Raw genomic sequence first — 27,565 nt, forward strand, 5'->3', positions numbered from 1 at the left:
CACACACACACACACACACACACACACACACACACACACACACCTACACACCAAGCCACCAGAGTTTGAGGAAGAACAAGAGAAGAAAGCCTTATGATAAAGAAAATCCCTTTTCCTGGGCACACTACACAGACTTAGTATTTCAGTAATACCTGTGCTGCTCTGCATTTTCTCTGGACTTTTCCACCTCGTGGTGAGAAACTCTGGAGTTTGTCAGAACATAGAAGCAGGCAGGACGGCTACAGTCTCAAGGCAACCACAAGGAGCTTCAGCTAGTTCAAAGCCTGCCCTGCAGGCCGAGGAGATTGGTATCTGGGTGCATTTGTCCTTGGGACACCAGTTGGGGTCATCCACACAACCAGAGGGTCTGCAGGGTAGTGAGAGCCTCGCTTGGGTTCACCATAAGCCTGCCTAGGTGAGCAGAGTCTTCAGAAGCACTGCGCTCTCATGGGAAGAGTTTTCAGCTTAGAGGCTGGAATTTGTTTGCACGTGTGACAGTGCTGATGCCACAATCAGGCTTGTTAACAAGAGAGAATTGAGGAGGAAGGAACAGTCAAAAGTAATCAAGTTCCGGGAGGAGTGCGTGTGTAAATTAAGTAGCCCTTGTGAAGATGAGTGCCGAGAGAGCATCCTGTCTGGCTGCTCATCAGTTCTCTTCTGTGTAGCTTTCTCAAGGTTGTGTGTAGATGGCACAGAGCCCTTTACAGCTGCTGCTTCCTGAAGAACACTGGGTGGGGGGACACTTGAGTGTTAACAGTAACTATTATGGGTAACCTGGGATTTCTGTTGCATACAAACCCTCAGTGTAACTAGGCCACTGTTAGAATTCATCTTGAACCATGAAAATCAGTTTGGGTTTAAAGAAAGTATACACTTGTTTATGTTGATTAAACATTGTAACTGATGTCTGTGTTGGCATGGGCTTTCCTTTAGAACAGAATGTGAGCATAGCTTATAAACCCTCTTCTGTTTACAGTGGGATGTAGTTAGTGGTGATGTCAGACTTCTCATCCAAAAAGCTCTGAAGTCATGAGACTGACTCCCCATCGGCCAAGCCCAGCTGGGTGAATTTATTTGGAGATATTTGTTCCCAAATTCTCAGTTCTAAATAAGAGTAGAATTTTCGAGCAGAGTCACTCCCCATTGTATTGGTATTTTGGGTATTTCATGTCAGTCAGCGTCAGTAAGAACATGGTATTTCTGGAGAGTTTGACAGGCTTTATCTTACGCTCTCATATTTGACTAAGTGGTGTTTATTACGCCTCCTTTTTGTCATCTTTCTCATCTCTTTCATGAATGATTATTTTCTGATATCAATACCCAAGTGTAAATAAAAAACTTTTGACTTGTATTTTGAGTCAGGTACATCTATTTCTAAATATGAATCCTTGTATCTCTTGGAATTCACCTCAACAGATTATCTCCCATTTTAAGATCTGAAGCACAATTGTTGATCTCAACCCATAAGCCAACTACTGCCTTTCCTTATTCCTAAGATGTTCTAGTAGCAGTGTGTGCCCTTCTTAAGCTCAAGGTGATGAGCACAGACCTGAGTCTCCCAGAAGAGAGTACTAGCAGTTCTCACACACAAGGTCTTAGAGCTATTGGATGGGCTAAAAGTGATGGAAGACCCTTTCCTTAGCCCATTGGATTGTGGTAATTCTGATTTTATAATTTAATTACTTCTATTTGTTAGTAACTTGGTGGGCTAGGCAAGCAGTCATGGTGAAGTTACTATTAAGCCCCAAATTAAATTGCTTTTCATTATGGGGGAACCATACGGCACACTTGGTCCATTGAGGGGATAAAGAGATGGCGCCTTCCCATCCAGTTTGTTCACCAACAGTGTTGCTCAAATTTAGGTGGCTGGCTACTAGGGAAATAAATGAATGTGGATTGAGGATGGAGCAAAGAACTCAGTGCTTTACAATAAATGGACTGTGTCAGAGTTCAAGAGAGGATGGGAGAAAATAACTGAGTATGTAAAAATGGTAAGTTTCTGATTGTTCAGTTGAGGCAAGTGGCCGGCTCCATGAAATGACGTAACTGACGGTTTTCATCTGTGACCTTGAGTAGTAGCTTAGCCTCTGTCTCAGAGCTGAGACGTGAGCAGAGTTATCAGGAAGGTTGGTGGTTGCTGGTATGTGCGTGTGCATGATGTGTAGTACACACAGCTCTCCTCACCGACCCTTCACAGGTGTGTTGTCTACTTTGCCTTCCAGGTGTCCGCAGATATGGTAAAGATTTTCAAGCTATTGCAGATGTAATTGGCAACAAGACTGTTGGCCAAGTGAAGAACTTCTTTGTAAACTACAGGCGTCGGTTTAACTTAGAGGAGGTATTGCAGGAGTGGGAAGCAGAACAAGGAATCCAGGCTTCTAATGGTGATGCCTCCGCTTTAGGGGAGGAGACAAAAAGTGCTTCTAATGTGCCGTCAGGAAAGAGCACTGACGAAGAAGAGGAGGTGTGTTTGTGTCTGGAGTCTGAGCTACTCTGAGCTGAGGAGTCACCTTGTGTGTGGTGTTCCGTGAGGGTGATCTGTGAGGACTAGTACATGAGCACGAGGCTGACAATACACTTCCTCAGTGACGCTTCTCTTGTGGCTGCTAAGTCACAATGACTTGCCGATTTCTGGTCCTAGCAGAGCGGAAAGTGTATTATTTCTACTGTTAAGCTGTTTACTAATAAAGATGTCCGTTTGGTAGCTTTGTCGGGTTTTTGTTTGTTTTGTTTTGGGTTTTTTGTTTTTTGGGTTTTTTTGGTGGGGAAGGAAGGGTTTATTTTTTGTTTTGTTAAAAATAAAAGAAAGAAGCTTGGGCTTCCAATAAACACTGGTGTTATGGTTTTGTTTTGTTTTTATTTGTTTTGGTTTTTTTTTTCCTGTTACAGCCCGAACTATAGTGTATCAAGTTTGTTAGGACTTAAACCTCATACATGTATTTTTGTTTCCTCACCTCTAGGCACAGACCCCACAGGCTCCTCGGACTCTGGGTCCATCACCTCCTGCCCCATCACCCACTCCAACACCAACAGCCCCCACTGCCACTCTGAACCAGCCTCCACCACTTCTTCGTCCCGCACTGCCTGCTGCCCCTGCTCTTCACCGGCAACCTCCTCCACTCCAGCAGCAGGCTCGGTTCATCCAGCCCCGGCCAACTCTCAACCAGCCTCCACCACCTCTCATTCGCCCTGCTAACTCTATGCCACCCCGCCTAAACCCAAGACCAGTGCTGACCACGGTTGGTGGTCAGCAGCCACCTTCACTCATTGGAATCCAGACAGATTCACAGTCCTCACTGCACTAAAAATCAAACTGGACAAAGTGGCCGTTCTTTTTCAGCCATCATTATCCCAGTGCTCATCTGCTCCAAAAGAGGAAAGCATCCTTCCTAGATACTGAGGCTGCAGACTAGTTCTGTGGCCGTGGACTAGAGTGAGTGGGAGCGACACCCAGGGAGCCTCCTTTCCAGTGTTCACCAGTGGGATCTCATGGGAGGAAAAGGATTCTATATACCAAGGGGGTTTTGTTTATTTTCACTCTATTTATTTTGTTGAGGTTTCTTATTTTCCTGCCTCTTCTTACTCAAAGCTGTTAGTACAAAAATATTGACTTAAGAATTGTAAAAACTCCTTAAGTTCCTTAAGGATTTTTAGCTTTTTGCTTTTTTCTTTAATTTAAATTTTTTAAAAAAACACTTTCCTATGTTAGGAGTGCAAGAATAAATAGCCTGCATTTCAGATTTTGATATGTTCATATTCATATTTAAGAAATTATAGCTTCATAACCCTTTTTTCAAAATATGTTGCTTTTTTTCTAAAGGAATTCTAATATATTCCTTTAAAAGAAAGCAATTAAATCAATTGCAAAGCAATTATATGAAACCACAAAGAATGTATTGAACCTGCTAATCCTTTAACATAGTTTGGGGTCCTAGCTCAAAGTCCTTGTTTAAAGGTCATTGACCCTGTTGTCTATCAGTAATAGAGGTTTGGAATCATTTACTTGCAGAAAAAGGACTTAAAATTTGGTGAGATATGTTTTTTAAGTTCTTTGAAAATGTTAATTTTGAAAAAAAAAATGTTTCTAAATGCTATTCGCTTCTAGCTAGTATCTGCCTGTGTTGGAAATTTAGGACAGAATATATTTTGTCAGTTATGTAGAGACGGTGGCTACAGCAGCATTTATTTACAGTCTATCTTCTGAACTTCAAGTTGCCCTCACACTCATTAGTAAGGTCTTCATTTAATACGAAGGGTGTTTTTCCTTTTTTTGATGAATCTCTACTGTGCATTTGTGCGATTCTTGCAGCCAGCCTGTGCTTGTGGTTTGATTTACGGTTAAATCATCAGCACCCTTCACAAGATGAACTTGAGAGTCTGTTGTGTTATTGCAATAATTGTGCCGTTAACTAAAGTACTGAGACCCAGGTTTTTGTTTTGAAGAAACAGACTGAAAGTCTTTTTATTCCAACATGAAATCATTAGCACCACAAAGAATACTTTACAATGGTAGCATTTCGACAGTGTGTCCTGATAGTTTTGATAGAATGATTTCAGATTGGAACCATGGCTTTGTTGCAGAGGGACAGATTGCTAGTGTGGCAGGCTGCCCACCTCAAAGGGGTCATGCATTCCCTAAGTGTTGAGAAAATAGTCCCTTTATGTAAAGGCTCCCCAGCCTTAAGGAGCCCTAGATTTAAAGTCATTGGTCAGTTTTAACTTTCAGGTTTCCCTTCATAAGGTCCCTCCATTCCGACATAACTGAAAGCAGCCTGCAGGAGAGGCCCCTTTTTCTCATTGGATCACCTTAATCGTTTATGCCCCATATAAAATGTAACTGATTTGAAAGTAATATTAAAGAGTTTATACTTACTTTTCCTTTAAAAGCCATGGAAGACGGTTATGTATCGTGAACTGTCTAGAGTGTTCTCTTTGAAGCTCTTGTCTTGTGTGTGTGTACATATTCCACCTGGACAGCTCTCATTGTCTTGTCTCCTGTCGGGAAACGTCAGTAAGTCCGTCAGCACCCTCTGCCCAGATGTTCAGTATCTTGTGATTCATTTGAAATCTGCTCTGTCGCAGACATGGGCCTCGGTGCTGTACTTGAGGGATGTGTTGCAGTTTTACTCACAAACACTAGAGCCCACGGCAGGAAAGCCGTAGACTCGTTCGTGATATGACACATGTATATAGTGAGATGTCTTTATTGTGTGCTTTGCATACTTTGTAAATAATTTGCACGTCATTATTTTCCTTTCTGTTGGAGCAGTGTTTGGCCTGGAAGAGAAATATGCTTGCCGCTTAAAGGATTAAAGATTTAAAGGTGTCCATGTCTTCTATTTTTATATGACCTTGTGTTGTGTGAGAATTTAGGACCTCTTCACTGTGAAATTCTAAATACAGGTTTTTATATATGTAAAAAGCAAAGCCTAGAAATCTCTTAATGACCATTTTCGTTCATTCTGAAGTTACCTTTTTTGAGAGATCTACACCAAAGTGTTTTTATAGCATAACTAAAAATAAATCACACTGTTGCTACATCTGTTAAAACTAATGAAAAAAGTATTTAATTCCAGTATGGAAATAATGGTAATATGGATAGAAACAAAGGTAAGTTATGGTCAAGAATAAACTTACAATTGAGTCAAACAGAACATACAAGAAAGTGAAAGAATGCAATGTCTTAATGTGGACCTCCTTTAGTCAGTAATAGATATAGGGGGTAAGCCAGGGATAACAGTTGTTATTTCTAAAAATATGAAGTACTTTGGCTAAAAGTACAAAGTTCAGTTATTAGGTAGGTATGTTATATTAACGTTCCCTCTTGCCCCTTAAATATTCTTAGTCCTGGATAACATGGGGACACCAGGACCCTCAAAAAGAAGGCAGCTTAGGACTCAAGAAGATCTTGCCTTCTCTGTGTGACTCCCCAAAATAAGTGACAGCCACACTCTGACTGCAGGAAATAGATGAGCAAGAAACCAAAATGTGTTGAATGTTTTAACTTAGCCCCTCACAGTCACCTAATTTGTAGGGTGGTGGCATCTGAGCCCAGAGGGAACCCAAGTCGAGCTTAGGAGCCTTGCTGTATGAGTTCAACAGTCTGTTCCATGGCCACTAGCCTGTGGGAGTACATAGGATATATAACCACGTTTTCATATAGATAAAGGGTTATTAGAGTGGTGGCTGTCTCCTGACAGAAAGGCCAAGGGTCCAGGACTTGAGTCACAACACAGCATGTCTCCACAGCCCTGACCTGGTGCTGGAGTCCAGGGGGTCTCCTAGAGAGCTGCTGGTCTTCCGTCTATATTGGAATCCTAAAGAAGTAGGTTCTGATACCACTGAAGGAACGCCTCAGCAGCAGGAGAGCTGAGCTTGCCAGCGAGAGTGGGGTCAAGCAGGAAAAAGCAAAGGAAAGCTTCACCCATGCCCATGTAGGTGGCTTGCCCTCAGAAGGCATGGACCATATTGAGATGGCTCTTCCCGATCAAGAAAATCTGTCACAGGTGTGGTTGACAATGAAGAGGAGCCATTACACATACAGTTCACCCTCACTTCATCTTTATCAGTCCCTTAGTGAAGGAACATGGCTCCCGGGGTTTTGTATTTGTGTTTTTTATTTATCACACAAAGTCCTGGGTGTCATGGCATCACCAGCCCCCTGTCTTTGGTTCCCTTCCCCTTTCCTCAGCATCTCTTACCCCTGAACACTTCATTAGAAAACAATGAAGGGAGATGGTCATTGCATTGAGGTTTTTGCAAGTTGTCATTAACAAATTAGAGGCTTACTGATAGGGGGCAGGTCTTCCTGATGTGACTTCTTGGGACTCTGGCAGGAGTTTGTGTGAGCATGCTTGTAAGCGTCTGCACTGGTGAAGGCAGTGCTGGCAGCAGCCAGATGAGGGCCGCTGGACACTTGTGAGCTGCTGTGTCGGGGCTGGGAACTGAACCCCGGTCCTCTGGAAGAGCAGCCATTGCTCTTCACCACTGAGCCATCTCTCCAGCTCCAAAGAGAGTATCTTACAAAACAAATCACATCAGTCTGGGGAGAAGATCTGCCTGCTGCCTGTCTTTTGTAGGCGTCAACCCACCGACAGGCAGAGCTGAGGGCGGTCATTTGATGGAATAGAAAGGATCATCTGCCACTGATCAGGAAGAAAACCCACAGATGTCTGTGCAGCACACTGGGTAAGCCAGCGAGTGTTTACGTGCGCCACACGCAGGCTTGCTTTCCACCGGGAAAGCTTTCCGATGGCTTGCTGCTGTCCACGCTTTCCAGGCTTTTCCACGCGCTGTAGCCCATAATGGATTTTAAAGTGCGATTGCAAGCCCAAGGAAAAGATGTTTTCTCCTTGTCTGGTCACATCTGTCACTAGGTGATTGAAAGTGTGTCTTTTGTCCTTAACTAACACCTCACCAGTCCTGCGGTGTAGGGTGAGGGAATAATGCATTTGACCAGCAGGTGGCAGCCTTCCTCTTCAGCCTGCCCTCAGCTGGCGCCCAGGCTGCAGTCACTCCAGTCAATTAAACCACCGGTTGTAGGCAACTGTAGAGTATCCAGAAGAATCAGATGTTTGCCCTTTCCTTCTGCAGAAAGAGTTTGTGGATAGTTATCAGCCCTTCTCTTTGTAGGTGAATCTAGTTTAAGGACTGCTAAATTAGTTTACTGTTAAATATGATATGGAAATTAATACTGAATATTTTTAAAATAATAAAACTGCTCAAATTTGCCTCTGTCTTAAGGCTGTTTTGCTTGAATTCCCACTCACGACTGCTTGAAGAGAGGGTACTGCAGCAGCTAGGAGGCCCAAACCTGACTTCCTAGGTTCATCTTCCACCTCTCTCGGGGTTCTGTGGTTTGAAGAAAATTGTTCAATTGATGACTTTTCCAGTCTGTAAAATTATGATAATTAAGTGGATGTGTAGTTTGAATAAGAATGGCCCCCATAGGCTCATATATTTGAATGCTTAGTCATCAGGGAGTGGCACTACTTGAGAAGGGTTAGGAGGTGTGGCCTTGTTGGAACAGGGGTGGGCTTGTTGGAGGAAGTGTGTCACTGGGGGTGGACTCAGGTTTCAAAAGCCCCAGCCAGGCCCTGTGGCTTGTTCTTCCTGCTGCCTGCAGATCCAGATGTAGAACTTGCTGTGGGATATCCTTCTGTACACAGTGAATAAGTGTTTTTCTCATTGGTTGATAATAAAGTTGTTTTGGCCAGTAGCCAGGCAGAATAAGGCTGGGTGGGAAGGCCAAACGGAGATACAGGGAGAAGAAGAGTGGGTCAAAGCAATCACCAACCAGACGCAGAGAAAGCAAGATGAGAATGCTGCACTGAGAAAAGGTACCAAGCCACGTGGTTAAACATAGATAAGAATTATGGGTTAATTTAAGTGTAAGAACTAGCTAGTAATAACCTAAGCTAACGCCAAGCATTTATAAGTAATATTAAGCCTCTGAGTGGTTATTTGGGAATTGGTGAATGGGACAGAATCATCCAATCACAAGAACTCTCAGTACCTCTCCAGCACCACGTCTGCCTGTGTGCCACCATGCTTCCCACCATGATGATAATGGACTGAACCTCTGAAACTGTAAACAAGTGCCAATTAAATCCTTCTTTTATTAGAGTTGCCGTGGTCACAGTGTCTCAACAGAACACTGACCAAGACTGTGGATTAACATGGAGCAAGTGCTGGACGCACTATACACACTTAGCCTCAGGAAATGTAGTTTTAAGCTGCACGTGCACATGTTTCTCCCCCCCCACCATTTTTTTGTTTCTTTTCTGACACAAGGGCTCTCTACATAATCCTGGATATCCTGAGACTTGCTGTGTTGCCAGGCTGGCCTTGAACTCACGGAGAACTTCCTGTTTCCTCACTGCAAAGATTAAAGGCACCTGGCTTTTTGTTTTGTTTTTTGTTTGTTTTGTTGAGACCATCTCTTGCAGATCAGGCTGGTTCACACTTGCTTTGTATCTGAGGCTGACTTGTATGGTAATATTTTATTTGTACTGAAATGTGATTTTATTTGTATGTTAATAAATAAAGTTGCCTGGGGGGTCAGAGATAATAGCAAGCCATAGCAGAAGCCAGGCAGTGGTGGCACACACCTTTAATCCAGATCACATGACAAACAGATCTCTGTGTGTTCAAGGATACAGCTAGCATGGAGACACACGCCTTTAATCTCAATACCAACCATAGAAGACCTGGAGGTCTATATAGACAGGCAGTTGGGTTTACAACCAATGAGAAGGCAGAACAGAAAGTCAATAAAAAGACAGGTGCACAAGAAGTAGGCCTCTTGCTGAGGGGAAGGACAGCAGTGGCAGAAAGGGAAAGAAGGCTCTTTTAAGTCTCAGCTCTCAGCTACTGCTCTGACCTCTTGGGCTCTTAACTCTGCATTTGGCTCTGTTTTGCTGTGGGATGGTCTGTATGTCAAATGTGTTGCTCTGATTGGTCAATAAATAAAACACTGATTGGCCAGTAGCCAGTCAGGAAGTATAGGCGGGACTAACAGAGAGGAGAATTGAGAGAAAAGGAAGGCAGAGGGAGTCACTGCCAGCCGCTGCCATGACAAGCAGCATGTAAAGATGCTGGTAAGTCACAAGCCACATGGCAAGGTATAGATTTATAGAAATGGATTAATTTAAGATGTAAGAACTAGATAGCTAGAAGCCTGAGCCATTAGGCCAAACAGTTTAAATAATATAAGCATCTGTGTGTTTATTTTATAAGTGGGCTGTCAGACTGCCGGGGCTTGGCAGGACCAGAGAGAAAACTCTCCAGCTACACTGTGTTTCTTAATTAATAAGACTGTTCATCTACAGACTTGAACTCCTGATTCTCTTCCCTCTGCCTCCTGAACACTGTGATTACAGGCTTAAACCACCACATCCAGCTTTATTTCTTGTCTATGTACATTTATGTTTTGTCCTTCCCATATACCTTCATGAATGTTTATGTTTGGTTTTGCTTTGTTTTGAAACAAGTGAAGGTGTCTCTACAGGTGTTAAGGCAGGTGATGGAGCCATCTGTGAGGAGAATGAAAACTTGGTTCAGATTGACTTCACCAATGTGGATCAAACCTCAGAGAATCTGATGCCGGGCAGTTTAAGGTAGGCATATTTAAACACAACAGAATTTGGATAATGGTTTGCATGCAACAATCATCCCATTCCAGGTATACAATAAAACTTAAGGTGAGACTACACAAAAACTCATTTACAAAGTACACGTGACTATAAGATGGGTTCTATAGCTAAAAGGCATAGAATCTGGTGTGGTCTCTGGCTGAGATAGCAGAGAAGCTAGTAGACTATAAAGTACCTGTGATACCTCCCCTAGGGATGTCTATCAACTGGGAAATAAAGGTGGGTGAGGTCTGCCTCTACAGATAGCAAAAAGATCACCAGTTCATTAACAATAGCTACACCTGCCTTCTGGGCAGAAAACAAGTCATTCCTCCTTTGAGGAGAGGCCCCTACATGTCTAACATCCCTGTTTGTTTTCCCTAGTGCTCTGGGCACAAGGACTTTTGTGCCCCCAACTGACAAGGTCTTGGTGTAGCCCAGGCTGCCCTTGAACTCAGCAATCCTGCCTTAGTCTTCCAAGCAGTGAAATTCCAGGCATGAGCGCCCCTGCCCAGCCACCATCAGAATTTTTAAGAAAGGCTACATGACCTTCTTCTGTCTGGGCTGCACCACAGGGTGTGTGTCTGATCTCTTAGTCATCCTGCCCATGACTCTGAGATCAACAACGGGAGCTTCTGACTACTACCATGTCAGCATTACCAACACTGGCTGCTCTTCCAGAGGGCCTGGGTTCAATCAGAACACCTACATGGCGGTTCACAGCTGTCTGTAACTCCACTTCACTCTCTGGTCTCCTTGAGCACCAGTAACACACAAGGTTACAGACATCCATGCAGGCAAAAAAAAATTTAAGTGTGTGCCCTCCCAAGCCCACCAAAAAGTCCTACTATGTATCTGTGGAGTCCGGTAGTCACCATTTGATAAAGATTTACTCTGTTCCAGCTTGGGATTTCATCATATCAAAGCCTTGGGTCTCATTTTTGGAACAGGTTACTTTATTCAGTTGGTTAAGAGAGACCAGGGAATCACAGCTGAGCGTATTGCCAGTAACCAAACATAGATGCATTGTTCATACCACACAAGGATCTTTCCAGTCTATACCATCTATGTTTCCTATGGTGTCTGTGGTGGTTTGAAGGAAAATAGTCACCAAAGGGAGTAGCACTGTTAAGAGGTGTGGCCTTGTTGGAGTGGGTGTGGTCTTGTTAGGGGAAGTGTGTCACCTTGGAGGCAGGCTTTGAGGTCTCATATATGCTCAAGCTACACTCAGTGATACAGTTCACTTCCTGCTGCCTTTGAATCAAGGTGTAAGCACTCTCATGTCCTTCTCCAGCACCATATCTGTCTGCATGCTGCCTTGCTTCCTGCCATGACAATAATGAACAGTAAGCCAGCTCCAGTTAAATGTTTTCCTTTATAAGAGTTGCTGTGGTCATGGCGTCTCTTCATAGCACTAGAACCCTAAGACAGGGTCTAAATATATAGATAGGGTTGTATATCACCTTGCAGTAATGTAAGGAGAGGCGGGAAGTAGGGCAAATAGATGTACTGTGTGGAGGGACAGAGGGGAGGACTTCAGCTCAGGACAGGAATGCAGCTCTTTCAGCTCTCACAAGAGTACGCTGATCCAGAGTGCCAAAGCGAGCCCACAAGCCATCTTCCCCAATGATGTTTAATCTTACTAACCAAAGGTTAGCATCTGGAGTTCCAGCTCCTGTTGGCTGCTCCACCAGACTCCACATCTGCTCCTTAAAGTTGCTGCCCAGCTCCAATGCACACCTGTGTCCACTCCAAAGTCCCTAGTACCCCCTTCTCTTCATGATGGGCAGTGGACACTCAGGACAGCTAAGTACTGCCACGGTTGTCTGACTTGGGATGCTAGCCCATTTCGTTCATACAGGCTGAAATTATTGTGAACGTGTGGAGAGAATGAATTGTAACAGTCCTGTGTTTGGGAGTTGGGAGGCCAGGATTCAAGTTCTAGCCTCGGGTCACCTCTAGATAGCTCTCGTAGTTCATTCAGGCACCAGGTGGCTCTGAAGACCAGTGGAGCTGTCTGGGGAGCTTTTGACAGATGAACTAACTCTAAGTACGACTCTGAGAGACAGCTAATGTTAGGCTAACAGCAAGATGAGGGCTGGCGGTGGATTTGTACTGCTCTGCAGGAAGCTCCGGGAAGAATGTTTTGAGACAGACCTCTGATCTTGAGCAAACGCGCGTCTGCTCCAGAACGGACAGGTTTGGGAGGCCGGCGAGAGGCTGATTGAAGAGCGAAATGCATACGGTTCAAAGGCACATGAGGTACTGATGGGCCTAGAGAGAGAAGGCTAGGCTTCTAGCCTGTGGGTGACTCTCAACCTCCGAGGGAATACTTCGCCCAGCTCGCGGGAGTTCCGGCCCGCCCCCAGGGCCTCACGCCCCGCCTCTTGAGCGTCATGACCACGCCCTCCGCCCCTCGCCCTGACCACGCCTCCATTCTCGGCCCCGCCCCTCCAGAAGCCCGCCGCTAGGGCTGGACGGCGTCTGCAGCTGCGGCGAAGCAGCCCTGTGCCTGCCGCCGTAGGGCGCCAGCCGTGCCCCTTGAGCCCCACTGGTGGCGAAGGCCGGGTGAGCGGACCGTCCCAGCTACTCTGAAACCGAAAGCGGCTCAGGACGGCAGGCCGAAGGCGACCTGGGACACCCGCGCTCGGTCCCGGCCCCTATGAAAGACTTTGCAAGCAGAATTCGTTAACGTGAGCTTAATGCCAGGGACGCGAACTTGCACCGGTGCTATAGTGCGTGCTTGTTTGGAGACAGCACCCGACTTTCCAGAAGGTGAGTTCTAGATTTCAACCCACCCGCGCCTAGAGGTGAGCACCCAGCAAGGTGGGCGGAGACAGTTTTCACACCATTAAGGGCTTGACTTCCCTGCCAGCCCGCTGTGGGGTCTGACAGTTCTGAGGACTCTTGTTGCAGGTCCCTCTGGGCCACCCTGGTTGGCTTCTTTCTTCCTCAGCCTCTCCACTCCGTCCTGCTGACTTTCCATATTTGGCTGTTTCAGATTTACTTTCTTGAGAACTCGGTATCGCTCCGCGGCAGGCCCTGGGCTGGTCGGAGTTCGGTTGTGGGCTAAGGTCGGTGAAATGCGGAGAGGCTCCCTTCTCCCCAACCCTCCCCAGCCTGTGAGAAAAGCATCCAGCCACCAGCTTAGTGTAGTAAATATTGGGCATAGGTGCAGTGTGAAAACTGGATTGGGGCCAAAGAGGATGGTTCCTTTTTCTAGGAATATATGCATTTTTAAAGTGTTGGGGAAGACTTAAAATGCGAAGAAATTGGTTAAAGCATTCTGAGAATAGAACTGTCTGATGTGCTTCGTATGGCCCAAAGCCAGGAGTGTTAACACGACTGAGGTTCTGAGTGAAAACCTGCCACCTTGGACAACTGAACATAAAAGGCAAAAAGGCGGCAGGAAAGATGAATGGAAGGTGATGGTCGGAAAAGCCTAGGTTCTGTTCATGTGGTGAGTTCAGGAAATGGGTCAGCCCCAGGTCCTGGACTGTAGTTTCCCTGGGTCTCTTGAAGGGCCAGCTTGTGGAAAGGGGCTGTGAGAGAGAAGGGTGACTTTCTCAGGGTCCCTGGCTGAGGCCTGTGGTGTGGGAGAAGCATGGCCAACGTCAGCAGAGAACCTGGATGTGGGTGGATGACATGGGGGCCTAGCCACTGGGAGTAGGAGTTTTCGTGTCCTGGGTGTCTTGGGGGTGACTTACAAGGTCGGGGAGCCGAGGCCTTTGAGTCAGTCCCGTTAGACTAGTGGGAGAAACACGCCTTACTGAGGGGGACCTTGAAGAAAAGGAGAGCTGCCTGGGAGAAAAACTGTCCCTTTCCGAACTGATTTGCTCATCACCCCTGTCCCTCATCCTCCTTGGTCCCCCACAACACCCTATGAGTCAGGGCAGCTTTCCACATCCCCCAGATGGTGAGGGGAAGCACCGTGTGTCAACAACCCCTGAGCTCTGCCGCTGGGCCAGGCGTGGGACTTGGAGGTTTCTGCTTCAGCTTTCTCAGAGAGCCACATCTGCCTACCTCCTCTTTAGTCTGAGGGGTCAGCAAGAGGGCCTAGATTCCCATAAGCACCTGGAGCATCTGTTCCCAGCAATGTGGGCAACATTCTGCTGGACACTGCTCCTGCTGTGTGAACAAACCTACTCCATCCACTCAGGCAGCCAAGTGCCTGGGGCAGGACCTGGGTCTGATTTTGTCTAGCCTGGAATCTGGCATTGGTTAGCCTAAAAGACGCTGGCTGAGTTGCACCCAGTTTATTTGGGGTGTGTCTCCCAGCTACTGAGGACAGGTGTTAGTGAGACCTTGATTAGACCCCGGGAATCAGACTAAGATTTCGGGTTATTAATAGTCTTTCACGTCAGACTAGCTTCTCTCTCCCAGAGAGAAGGGAAAGCAGGTGCTTTTCCTCCCATTCCACCTGATTGCAAGCTGGAACTCAGAAGTGATAAGGAAATCTCACAGCAATAGGAGTGGGCAGGACCCAACTCAACTCCATTATAGTTCTTGCCATTATATGTCAACTAGAAGAAGCCAAGATTCTCTAGACAGGTGGATGGGAGCACCAGCCAGATGTTAGCCCCACAACTGCAGTTTTAAAGACTTAACAAACAGATGACCGGGATGCAGGGACAGATACAGTCTCTAAGTGCTTTCTTGCCCTGGTTGTAGCTTTTCTGATTCTTCTGGGCAGGAGCTGGTGCCCCTGCAGAGCTGTGGGAGGGGTGGCGGGGGGATGTCTACAGCACCGTTAGGACAGGGAGAGGTGAGTCATTCTTGGACAGACAAGGAATCCCAAGGGCTGGGGCACCTGCTGCCTGCACCGCCACTGCCAGGCCTGGGCCAGCACTTCTCTGGTGCTTTGCTAAGAAAACAGCGCTTGAGGAATTCCTATGCATGGCCTCTGGCAAGCCCTGTCTCAGGAAGAGGTGGGATGGCAGACCTCGAAATAAAAGTGAAAACGCTCGCTGGCTCGCTCGCTCGCTTGCTCGTTAGTCCTGACAGGGACTCTAGTCCCAGGCACATTTGCATGTTAGTGTCGCAGGCAGCTGGCTGTGATGTGCACCTGTGCCTCTGTGCCCTCTGCAGCACACTCAGATGTGTGCATGTCAGGCCCTCTGCATCCATGACAGCCCAGAGGGCAACGCTCATTTCGGCAGCCTGTGCCAAGTCAGTTTCCCTCCTCACCGAATCAAAACACCTCTGGAATCTCCCCACAGCCTTCTCTTCCCTCAAGGCCAAGCGGCACTCCTCCATGAAGAACCATGTCTGTCTTCTTCCTGAGGCAGGCTCCCTCTGCTGCTCCCTTCCCTCTGCCCCTGCCCTGGTCCAAGCCTTCTACACTCTGCTGTTGACCTGAAGGCTGTGTTTCCAGTTTCTCTTCTCTCAAGTTCACTGGAAGCCCATGGAATGAGACGTCTGCACTTTTGTCTTCAGCCTCCCGGGATTCCCTGCACCTGCTGTGCAGCCCAGAGGCGTCCTGAAGGCTCCTGAGGTCTGCTAATCCTCTGTCGCCAGCAGGCGCCTTGCAGCTGTCTTCAGCCATCTCCCTGGAGCCGGCTGTGTCCCCACTGGGGTTCCCTAATTTGGCCCTTACTCCTCCCACCCCCCTCCTGCTTTGGAAGTGCCAATGTGGCTATATCTAGAAATCAGTTTTCTGTCCCTAGGCTCCTCTCTTGGAGTTCTTCCTCACTCTGAGGCTTAAACCTCCAGGCTTAAGGAAAGACACTTGATTTCTGTAGTATTAGTCACCTTGATTCAATGTGGTGTTTCCAGAGCTCCCTAGACACTCATCTCAAGCTGCTTCTTCCTCCCAGTTCTCCAACTGTTTCAAGGTCCACTGCTGTCTCCCTGTTCTAGTCGGGTCCCTGACCAGGCTCGGAACCGCTTTCCTGGGTGGCCTGAAGTATACATTTAATCTCTTCAGTCCCCAGGTTTGTCTGTATTCTGTTTTTCTTTCCACCACACTGCAGATTGTCTCTGTAAGCCTTACTGGTTTACACACATTGCTTTCGGTATGTCAGAGTGGAAGAGTGTGGATTGCATAATCTGGCAGGCTGGGATTCAAATCTGGATTGCTTTCTTTTATTTTTGAGATAAAATGTCACTATAGCTCAGGCTTCCCTTGAACTCACTGTGTAGCCCAGACTGGCCTGGAACTTCGCAGCAGCCTTCCTGCCTCAGCCTCCCAAATGCTAGGATTGTGGGTATTTGGTGTCTCAGCACAAGAAGCAGTCAAATCTGGAGTTTTGACCTTCTGGGTATGGTCATGTGATCAAGGCAAGTTGCCCAAGTCTCATAAGGATCTTAGTCCCACTGGCTTGAAGAGGTGGTGATGTCTCCCACCTGGGGCTCTGGACGGGAAAAATGAGACCAATATCTATACCAAGCCCAGAGTATGAGAGCTCAGGAAGGCTGTGTGTTAACAGCACTAGAGTTGTGAGATCTCTGGATCTGGGGAAGGCATGCCTGACCTAAAGCAGACAGGCTAGCAGATGAACTTCCATGTGCCAGCATAGGCCAGAAATTTATGTCATCCTATGCTGTTTCTTCTTAGTCTAGACCAGAGACCTCATGGGACAAGACACAGTGGGGATTAGGTAGAATGAGTCCCAGGCAGCTTCAGAGGCAGAGGCTTGGGGGCTAGGATTTAGGTCCTTGGAAAGATCCAAGGCGGACTGCCATTTTAAAGAAGAATAGCATTTGGTAGAAGGTCAACACAGGGACCTAGCAGAGGGAAATAAAGCAGACCAGAGAAGCGAACCAGAGACTCCAGGTCACCAGGAGCAGGCAGTGGTGGGGCTGACTTGTAGTCACCAGCCAGGGCTTCCCCCTGGGTGGCTTAGAACTGGAGGAGGAGGGTTGGTGAATGGGACCAGGCCAAGCAGATACTGCAGAGGTTCTTCTGCCTCCTGAGGAAGGCGCTGGGAACACAGCTTGGGTACAGCCTAGGAACATTTGTCCTCTCTCCCAGGTCAGCATAAATCAAAGAAAAAAGAAACAGAGCCGTGCTGTGCTGGGGAGGTGGCAGCTAAGAGCACTTGTAGTTGAAGTTTTCTCCAGTCCTGCCCAGCCCCATGGACTCCGCAGCCACGTATAAAATCATCACTCAGAAGCTTATATTAAGTATAACTGCATGGTCATGGCTCAAGCCTTTTGCTAGCTAGCTCTTATATCTTAAATTAGCCCATAACTATTAATCTATGTGTCACCACATGTTCCATGGCTTTACCTGCATCCCATTACATGTTGCTCCTTGGGCAGCTCGCTGGCATCTCCCTCGGCCTTCTTCCTGTCTCTCCCTTTGAATTTCCTGTCTGCCTCTAAGCTGCCTTGCCATAGGCCAAACTGCTTTATTTATCAACCAATCAGAGCAACACATATTCGCAGCGTACAGAAAGACATTCCCCCATCAAGCACTGGCTGCTCTTGTAGAGGAGCTGGGTTCAGTTCCCAGCACCCACATGGCAGCTCACAATGGTCTATAACTCTGGTTCCAAAGGATCTGATGCCCTCTTCTGGACTCCGAAGGCATTGTGTGTATGTGGTGCACACACATGCACGCAGGCAAAACACTCACACACATGAGAGTAAGTGTTTTGTAAAAGAAACAGAACAAAATGGCATGGCTATAAAACCAGATAGGGCTTGAGGGACATGGGCAGAATCCACAGGTGACGTGTGTTGCGCTGGCTTCATTGCTGGAGAAGGGGATGAATATCTTCCTAGAAGTAACTCTGGAGAAAGCAGCCCAGGGCGGGCCGTCTGCTCCTTTTTGGATGCACTGACTTCGGAGTGTCTGAGGTCTACAGTCGTGCAGGTGGGTCTCTCGGGGAGGATGTCTGGGTTGAGAGGAGAGGCGTGGACCTCACATCGTGGTACACCATCTTCCATGCCAGCTCAGTTGGTTTCAAGGAAGCTCCTCAGTATTTTAAAGTACCTGTGTTAAGTCTGAATAGTTGGGGGTTTAACTGTGTCACAAGCTGCCTCAAGGACAGATAAGGGAAGACCAGATGACCAGTGGCACTAGTGAAGTCAGTCACAAGAGGCCTGAAAAGAGAAGTTTGGGGGTGGTAAGAGTGTATGTCCTTCTTGGGAAGCTGAGGTTGTGTGGAATGAGATGTGGGCTAGTGGGGACAAGGCACAGGGATTCCAGGGACGTCTGAGAGTCCGGAGCTTTGGCTCTGCTCAGTCCCGTGAAACTGAAGGATGGAGCTGGCTGATGTGGAGAGTTAACGTAGAGCAGGTGAGCATGCATGAGAAGCAACCATAGACGCTGCCCAGGAGTCCAGGGCAGGCATTTGCCAGCTGGGGAGCTTGGCTGAATTCCGAGGTTACCTCTGCAGCCACTATGAGAGAGCCAGGGCAGATCGTGGCCCCCGTGCAGGGAGGCACAGGTGTGGTGGCAGGAAGTAGAGGCTGTTCTGGTCTGATGACTTCTGTGTTTTCTGTGCAGTAGGAAGTGAAGTTTCCCGGGGAGGCTGGAGGGAGTGGTCAAGGTTTGTAGAGAAAAGTTTGAAATAGATACTTGAAAACACGAAGGGCTGAAATCAAAAGGCTGGCCTCATACTATTGTCACAGTGAAATTTCATGAAGGGACCCTGGTCTGTGGGACTTTAGACCTAGCACTTTGTGTAGTGGGTCCCTCAGGTTGCGGGACCCAGATGCCCCATGGACATCAGGTGACCTGGACTGTTGCCTGTCTGTGTACATCCTTCTCAGCCCTTTACCCAGGCACCTAGTGCTCTGAGGCTGGAGCCTCCTCTAGGGCTCTTCCCTGTGAGTGGGGAACATTGTTCAGACTTCAGTCTCCACCTGCAGCCCACCCCAGGCCAGCCTTGCTCTACCCAGAGGATTTCAAAGCTTTCAGATAGCTGGCATAAAAGTTAGTCCCTGAGCGGTGTGCTCAGTGGCGCGGAGGCTCCTGCTCGCTGTGAATTGTTCGTCTCAGTCAGTACTGAGCACCTATGGTGTGCAAGGCTCCAAGGCCCGGAGCTCAGTAAGCAGAAGAAACACCCCGCCCGCCCCCATGGTGCTGTGGAGAAAATGGGTGCAGCAGGACGGGGTGCAGCAGGTTGGGGTGCAGCAGGTTGGGGTGCAGCAGGATGACGGGGTGCAGCAGGATGACGGGGTGCAGGATGACGGGGTACAGCAGGTTGGGGTGCAGCAGGATGACGGGGTGCAGCAGGATGACGGGGTGCAGCAGGATGATGGGGTGCAGCAGGTTGGGGTGCAGCAGGATGACGGGGTGCAGCAGGACGGGGTGCAGCAGGATGACGGGGTGCAGCAGGACGGGGTGCAGCAGGATGACGGGGTGCAGCAGGACGGGGTGCAGCAGGATGACGGGGTGCAGCAGGACGGGGTGCAGCAGGATGATGGGGTGCAGCAGGTTGGGGTGCAGCAGGATGACGGGGTGCAGCAGGATGACGGGGTGCAGCAGGTTGGGGTGCAGCAGGACGGGGTGCAGCAGGATGACGGGGTGCAGCAGGTTGGGGTGCAGCAGGATGACGGGGTGCAGCAGGACGGGGTGCAGCAGGATGATGGGATACAGCAGGTTGGGGTGCAGCAGGACGGGGTGCAGCAGGATGACAGGGTGCAGCAGGTTGGGGTGCAGCAGAATGATAGGGTGCAACAGGAGGGCGGGGTGCAGCAGGATGACGGGGTGCAGCAGGATGGGGTGCAGCAGGATGACGGGGTGCAGCAGGTTGGGGTGCAGCAGGATGACGGGGTGCAGCAGGATGATGGGGTGCAGCAGGATGAGGGTGCAGCAGGATGGGGTGCAGCAGGATGACGGGGTGCAGGATGACGGGGTGCAGCAGGATGACGGGGTGCAGCAGGATGACAGGGTGCAGCAGGACGGGGTGCAGCAGGATGACGGGGTGCAGCAGGAGAATGAGGTGCATCAGGATGACGGGGTGCAGCAGGTTGGGGTACAGCAGGAGGACGGAGTGCAGCAGGTTGGGGTGCAGCAGGATGACAGGGTGCAGCAGGACGGGGTGCTGGGCTTCTGTGTGGGCTGCTGAGGTAGGCTTGAAGCAGAAGGCTGTTCTGCTGTCAAAGCACACAGAAGGCTGTTGTGGCTGGAGGGGGTGGGGGAGGGGGAGGAAATAAGAACACGGAGTGAGGCAGGGCAGCCCGGACTGCTAAGGACAGCGGCTCCCACCCTGAGTGTCTTTTTTTAAGATTATAATACTTCATTTCTCACTTCCCTTTTATCCCTCCAAACCCTCCCATATATCCCTCCTTGCTCTCTTTCTAATTCTTGGCCTCTTTTTTCATTAATTGTGTTACATGTATATACGTATATGTATAGATATGTATATTCCTAAATGTAACCTGCCCAGCTCCCACTCACAGCAATCAAGAGTTTCCTATAGTTTCCTCTGTGGAGGACTGAGTCCTCATGGACGTCCCCCGTCCACTGTGGCATGTCCATAGTTGTTATCTTTGTTCCACTCACATCTGGGTAGTCATGCTTTGTGGGCGTGGTTTCTGACATTACGAGGGAATACAATCTCCCAGCAAACTCGCTGACCTCTGGCTCTTACAGCCTTCCTGTCTGCTCTTCCGCAGTGGTGTTCCCTGAGCCTTAGCTGCGGAGTGTTTCATATCCACTGGGACTGGGCTTCACCGACTTCCAGTCTTTAAAAGGGCCGTTATGACTACAGGGCTGTAAAGGAGTAAAGCCGCTTCAGAGGCCAGCCTTGAGACCAATTTCACCCGTGGAGAGCTGGCTGCGGCATGGGTGAGGGTGGGTCCACTGAAAGTGGTTCTGTGGGGGCCGGCTAGGGACAGGAGAGCAACAGGATTCGGTGTTGCGAGGCAGCGAGGAGCCAAGGATAAGGCCCAAGTTTGGAGGCCAAGCCACAGGGTGGGGGTGGGGGTGGCAGCGTTTGACTAGGATGGGGTCACAGGAGCAGGTTGGAGTGGGCCCTGGGGGTCGGGTGTGGCACTTGCCAATGGGAAGGAGTGCACTGGGGAACTGAAGTGAGGCTGGGGTTCGAGGGAGGGGCCCAAGCTGCCGACAGGATCAGAACAAGTAGAGGCTGGGACAGGAAGATGGCAAATTCAAGTGTGCCTGAGCTCCAGAGTATGTTCAAGGCTAACCTGGGCAACTTAGTGAGACCCCATCTCAAAATGTAAAAAAAAAAAAAAACAAAGGGGGGAGGTCAGGACTCAGTGATAGAGCACTTACTTAGCATATGTAAGGTCTTAGGTTCAGTCACATGCAAGTGTGCACACACATTCTTTCACTTAGCTCCAGGCTATATGTATAAGGTGTAATAAAACCTAAATGAGTTTTTACATTTAAACTTGGATCCCATTTCCAAGTTATTTTGTTATGTATATACAAATGTTTCAAAACTTCAAAATTTTAAAAATAAATTAAAACTCAAAATCCAAAAGCACTATCATCCCCACCTTTTGGATCAAGGATGAGCGATCTGTGTTTAAATCTCTACTTCGGGGCCTGGAGAGATGGCTCAGTGGTAGACACACTTGCTGCTCTTGCAGAGGACTTGGGTTCACTTCCCAGCACCCACTTGGAGAGATATAGCTGCCCATAATTCTAGTCCAGGGTGCCCAGCACCCTCTTCTGGACTCTGCGGGCACTGCACACACAGTGTATTTACACACATGCAGACAAAACACTCATACACATAAAAACAAATCTCTTAAAAAAATAAATAAACCTTGCCTGCTTACAGCTGTATGATTCGAGGCTGGTTATTTTGTTACATGGTAGAAGCCCTAAATATGGTGGTATTTTATTTGTACTGAAATGTGATTTTAATTGCACGTTAATAAATAAAGTTCCCCGGGGGTCAGAGCTATTAGAGCCATAGCAAGAGTGTGGCGGTGGTGACACACGCCTTTAATCCCAGCACTTGGTAGACAGAGCTAGGTAGATCTCTGTGTGTTCAGGGATACAGCCAACATTGGAGACACACGCCTTTAATCTCAATACCATAGAAGACATGGAAGTCTCTACAGACAGGCAGTGACGAGGCAGTCATGTGGTTGGGTTTACAACCAATGAGAAGGCAGAACAGAAAGACTATATAAAGACAACCACACAGGAATTAGGTCTCTTTCAGAGAGGTAGGACCACCACAGGAGGAAGGGTAAGGTTTTAGCTCTGATTCTGATCTCTTGGCTTTCTCTTTTACATTGGTTCTGTGTTTCTTATTTAATAAGACGGTTGGTGACATCTACACCTAAGTAGGAGACTACATGTGAAAGCACAAGCTGTAGCAGATGAAGAATCAGGCTATAGGGCGTGGGAAGCTGGCTCGGTAGTTAAAGGATCACTGGCTGCTCTTCCAGAGGACCCCAGTGTGTATCCTGCCACCCACATGAAGGCTAATCACTGGCTGTAATTCCAATTCCAGTGGACTGGACGCCCTCTCCTGGCCTCTATGGGCATTGCATGCCTGTTGAGCACAGACATACATGCAGGCAAGACACTATTCACATAAAATAAAAATAAATAATTTTTAAAAAATAATCAAGCTATAGGTCCCATAGAATTACCTTCACAGGTACTGCTTCAGTCAGGACAGTCCCTCTGGATACAGTTTCTGTCTCTTTTTCTTTATCGCATTATTTAATATATAGCCCAGTTGACCTCAGTCTCCAAGGTGCTGGTATGTGCATCACCCTTGGCCACTCTATTGATACTTTTGCCTGATATTTATTTGTGAAGTCAGTGGCTAGCTCATCTCATGAATCTTTCCAGAGATGACTGGTTCCACTGAGGGAGGAAAAAGTTACCCCAAATTCATTCTGCCTGCTTTTCTTACATTGCCTCACCGGCTCCCTGTTGTTCCCCTCTCCTGTGGTATCCATCCTGATAGTGGTCAATACTGAGTATCTAAGGGAAACGGTGCTGGAGCTGACCCTGGAATGCCCACCATATGGGTTAGGTATCTGGGGTGTGCCTGGGTAGTAGACCTCACAAGCCTCTGCCCTGCTCTGTGAGATTGGGCTGGGAGTACCACCTTTGGTCCATCTGTTTTCTCCATGGGCCTTAGTCACTGTTGGCCTCCCTGCCAGTTAGAAGGGGTCTCCCTATCTGCATCTCATAAAATATGAACCCATGTTTCAGCTCATGTCTGTGGCCAGTTTCTAGCCTTGAGATGGAGATGTATTACTGAGCTTGGACTGAGGCATCAGTGAAAGGTGGAACATGACCTTTGGCAGCTAAAAGCCACCAGTGGTCAAACCAAGGCTTCTAAGTATCAAAGGACTCCTTCCAAAATACCCAGTGGCTACCTCATACCTTGGATAATACTGGACCTATGTTTACTATGTTTTTCCTACTCATATAACTGAGTTTAATTTATAAATTAATTACAGTAAGAGATGAGCAACTAATAATAAACAAAATAAAACTATATGCTATAATAAACTGCCAGTATCATTACTTATTCATGTGTGATAATGAATAATGAAGCTCTGAGAAATCATAGAAGTTGATCTGATAAAAAGACAACTTCCAGATGACTAATGGGTGGGTAGTGAATACAGCCTAGATACTCTGGAGAAAGAGAAGGTCCACCTGGCAGTGGTGGCGCACACCTTTAGTCCCAGCACTTGGGAGGCAGAGGCAGGCAGATCTCTATGAGTTCGAGGCCAGCCTGGTCTACAGAGCAAGTTCTAGGACATCCAGGGAAACCCTGTCTTGGAAACCCATCCCCCCCAAAAAGATAAGGTCCATATCACAAGCAAGATAGGGTAGGAAGGCATAAGATTTCAACATGCCACCAAGAAATGGTGTGTGCAGCTTAAAACTCATGAATTATTTATTTCTGGAACTTTTCCCCTTAATAGTTTGAGACATTGATCTCAGGTAACAGAAGCCACAGCCACTGTACTCACTGCCGTGCATGTTCTGGAGCCTGACTAGGGTGATTTCAGTCTCTGTTTCCTTCAGAACACCTCCAGACCATGGAAGGTGGACCAGGGGCTCAATTCTCACTTGAAAATGCTTCAGATTTCTAAGCTAAATCTAGCATGTTTGTTGTTGAGTGTGTATAGTTCTGTGTCCACATGATCACTGGAATGTCACATTCCATGTGTGTGTGCCCCATGTATCTGTCTGTGTGAACAACTGGGATGGCCAGAAAGGGAGAGAGGAAAAAGAACTGTGAATCTGTGCTGTAAGCCGCCTGCTTGATGGAGCAGGGCGCTTACCTGCCTTCAGAAGCAGTCTGGCTTCAGAGGAGGGAGTCTTTCTAATGAGAACTGGGAGTTGTGGCTGAGACCAAGGGTAGAGAAGCAGCTCTGTCTGGGGAGCCCTGCAGGAAGTGGGGTGTTGAGCAGGAGGAGGAACCTCTAAAGATGTGGTCAGCCTTGGAGGAGAACCTAAGAGTTCAGTGTCCCCCAGGCCAGGAGGATTGAAGAGGGATGGATATGCCACAGACCACTGGTTCAAAAGGCAGGAGGGCTATGACAGACTCAGCCCTCACCCCCAGGTGACTCAGCCCCACACCCCAGTTTATTCAAGTAATCAGAGCAGAATACTGATGCACTCAGGAGGGTAGGGAAGATCTCAGAAAGATGCTGGGGTATTTGGTAAGGGACACAGATCTGCTGGGAAGGCGTGGTTCTGTCAGAACTCAGCAGTGCTTTTTGTTCCCCAGTCTGTCTGTAGAGATGGGGTGTTTTGCACATGGCAGCTGCCTGACCGACTGCATGGTGGGATGGCCCAATATCACTGAATTCTGAACAGCGCACTGAGTAAGGAGGCAGGAAAGTGTTCCCAGAAGATAAAACAGAAATGAAAACTGGCAACAACTGGGTGGGAAGACGGACGGCTCAGCTCGTGACGTGCTTGCTGGCCTCGTTCGTGAAGTCAAGACCAATGAGAGACCCTGTCTCAGAGAGCAAGGGACAGCTCCTGAGAATGACACCTGAGGGTGACTTCTGGACTGCACATGCATGCACACATGTGGGTACAGCTGTGCCTGGAGCTGGGGAGTAGAGAAGGGTGGGCTGTGTGGCTGTGGTGGGGGGTAGGGGGAGGACAGCCTGAGGGCCGGGCACGCCTGCACACCTCCCCCCTGCCACACACACACACACACACACACACACACACACACACACACACACACACAGAGCTCTGGGTAGGAGAACAACTTACTGAAAGAGGCCAGATGTGGAGAGCAGCCCTTGGGCTCGTCTGGGGAAGCAGCAGGTACCTGATGAAAAGCTCACACATACGTCAGGACCTAGAAAAACCCTAGAATTGCACATGTACCGCTCTCAAGTGTGCGCTAGCCAGCAGGGAACTATGCCCCCCAGAAGCTACTGCTGTGGCCCCAGCCCTGGCCGCCCTCACATTCTCTCCGAGTGCAAGGGGAGAAAACACAGCAAGACAACATGCTCTGGGCAGACAGATGGTGAGGAAGTGAGGCCTGAGGGGGTGGGAGGCGCGGCACATTGTGCTGAGACCAGAGCCGTGTCTTCGGGAAAGGAGCTGGGCCATCTTCCTAGGGCCCCAGACAGCTCCTGACATCTCTCCTTTCACCCTACCTTTCCCCGTTTCCTTGGATGCCAGCACCTCTGCCCAGGTGTGGGGACTTAAATCCCCAAAGCCAGCCTTGGTTTCTCTGGGGACCCACAAGCCCCACATCACAGGGGCCTGCCCTGTCTCCCTCCCCCCTGGGTGGAGTCAGCCTCCTGTCTTTGACACTGCTGACCCTCAGCCACCCTCTGTTCGGCATCTGGAAAGGTCTTTTTAGAACCAGAGCAGCCCATGCAGGGTCTCTGCACTCTGCTGGCAGAACAGGCCAGAGCGCCTCCCTGGTCCACTGACTCAGCAACTCTGGCTCCTGCCCCCTCCCGCCACCCTCCTCCACCATGGCACTCGGGCAGCATGGCCTCCTTCTGTTTCTCTGACAGGGTGTACCCTGCCCCTCTAGCACTGGCTCTCACAGCTCCTCCTTATTTTCTTCAAAGAGCTTATCGTATTCTGTAATTGCCAACTTCCTTTACTCCTGTATCCCCACCCACCCCACCACAGCTGGACCGTATATCCTGTTCTGTTTTTTTTTTTATTTTTTTTTTTTTCATTTTTTAAAGATTTATTTATTTAATGTGTATGAGTGTTTTGCTCAAATGTATGTCTGTGCCTGCAGAGGTCAGAAGAGAGCATTGGATCCCCTGGAACTGGAGTTATGGATGGTTGTGAGCCACCACATGGGTGCTGGGATTCAAACCTGGCCCTTCAGCCGGACCTGGCCTGGACTGTCTTCAGGGCCCCGAATCTAGTAGCCCTTCTGCATGTGACCTTATGTTGGGCTCCTGTGTCCTTATTTACCAACTGTTGACTGAGCGCTGCTGGTTCCTCAGGAGAGTAATGAGGAGTGGCTGTCCCCGGGGACGTTTGTACAAAGTGGGGACCACACAGAGTGGCAGCTGTGGAGGAGGTCCAGAGCTTTGGAGCCAAGCAGGCCTTTGAGGGAAACTGCAGTGGCTTTCCCTGGAGACTTAAAAATATCCCTGGTTGGCACTAGCTGACTGGCGGGGAGACTGTGTTCCCCAGAGGCTTCCCTCCCGACTAGGGGCAGCAGTACCTCGGGACATGCGTGGGTCCGTGGCTCCAGAGATGCCGTTCAGCCCTGCACCCACATCCTTTGCTGTCTGCTAAGCTGCTGGAAATGAGGAAGTAGACTTGGCAGTCAGAGAGAGAGCACACTTCTCTGAGGAGCTGAAGCCCCGCCCTCCTGGCTCTTCCTCTTCTTCCTCCCCAACACTGGCCTGTCCCAGTCCCATCTGTAACCTAGAAATGCTTCCCAAGTGAAGGAGGGCTCTGCCTTCTTCCTCCCCAACACTGGCCTGTCCCGTCCCATCCGTAACCTCAGAAATGCTTCCCAAGTGAGGGAGGGCTCTGCTTTGGCTCAGCAGGGCAGCTCCGCCCTGCTGTGTGCACTGCAGCAGCGTCTTCCCATAATCCCCAGCTGTCCATCCTCCACATACATAAGCCTACACCAGAGAGACAAGCTGTAGAGTCCTGGTTGAGCTGTTTCTGAAAGTGAGTTCGGTTATGTAGGCATCGGGTACACAGGTGACAGAAAACCAAGAAGCCAAATAGAAGACCCAGAGAGACTGCTGGGAAATGAGGCGGTTGACAGCAGGAGCCACGCCCTCTAGGGCTGAAGGCACAAGGGGCGGTGGTGGGTGGTTCTGCCGATCATCATCTGGGACTGTGCTGAACGAGGCTGGTGAGAACTGGCTGAGGAGAAGGGCCATCTGGCATTGGTGAGAGCCACACAGATGAGGTCATGTCGAGGTGCTGCCCCATCGTGTTCTCACTTCATTCTCCTTCGAGAGTCTGCTGTGCCAACCCTCACCCCACCTTCTGGTTCAGACCCTAACCTAGCAAGAGTAGAGATGGACCCCCCCAGCTCAGTACAGACCCCAGCATA

General features: G+C 48.7%; 3 protein-coding genes across 7 annotated transcripts in view; 2 read left to right on the forward strand and 1 right to left on the reverse strand.

Moving 5' to 3' along the window:
- Rcor3 (REST corepressor 3) overlaps positions 1 to 5,326 on the forward strand; it is a 41,198-nt gene extending 35,872 nt beyond the window's left edge. For 2 of the 5 annotated variants that reach the window (XM_028882843.2, XM_028882844.2), the window contains 2 exons: positions 2,223 to 2,464; positions 2,961 to 5,326. In XM_028882843.2, the coding sequence (XP_028738676.1) occupies positions 2,223 to 2,464; positions 2,961 to 3,305 (587 nt within the window). In that variant the 3' untranslated portion in view covers positions 3,306 to 5,326. Of the gene's footprint in view, positions 1 to 2,222; positions 2,710 to 2,960 lie in introns of those variants that run through there. The other 3 variants (XM_028882847.2, XM_028882845.2, XM_028882846.2) reach the window with 3 other exon arrangements.
- A 7,249-nt stretch (positions 5,327 to 12,575) lies between these two features.
- Positions 12,576 to 27,565, forward strand: part of Traf5 (TNF receptor associated factor 5) — a 42,475-nt gene continuing 27,485 nt past the window's right edge. The window contains exon 1 of the mRNA XM_028882848.2: positions 12,576 to 12,908. The gene's annotated coding sequence lies outside the window, so the exon portion shown is untranslated. The remainder of the gene's footprint in view (positions 12,909 to 27,565) is intronic.
- On the reverse strand, positions 18,831 to 20,631 carry LOC114702420 (keratin-associated protein 4-3-like). Its single transcript, XM_028882856.2, has 2 exons — positions 20,593 to 20,631; positions 18,831 to 20,183 (listed from the first exon to the last, which is right to left on the reverse strand). The coding sequence occupies exons 1-2, from the start codon at positions 20,629 to 20,631 to the stop codon at positions 19,098 to 19,100; spliced, it is 1,125 nt and encodes a 374-aa protein (XP_028738689.1). The 3' UTR covers positions 18,831 to 19,097.

Source organism: Peromyscus leucopus, chromosome 15, assembly GCF_004664715.2.
Source record: "Peromyscus leucopus breed LL Stock chromosome 15, UCI_PerLeu_2.1, whole genome shotgun sequence".
In the NCBI taxonomy this organism is placed as follows: Eukaryota; Metazoa; Chordata; class Mammalia; order Rodentia; family Cricetidae; genus Peromyscus; species Peromyscus leucopus.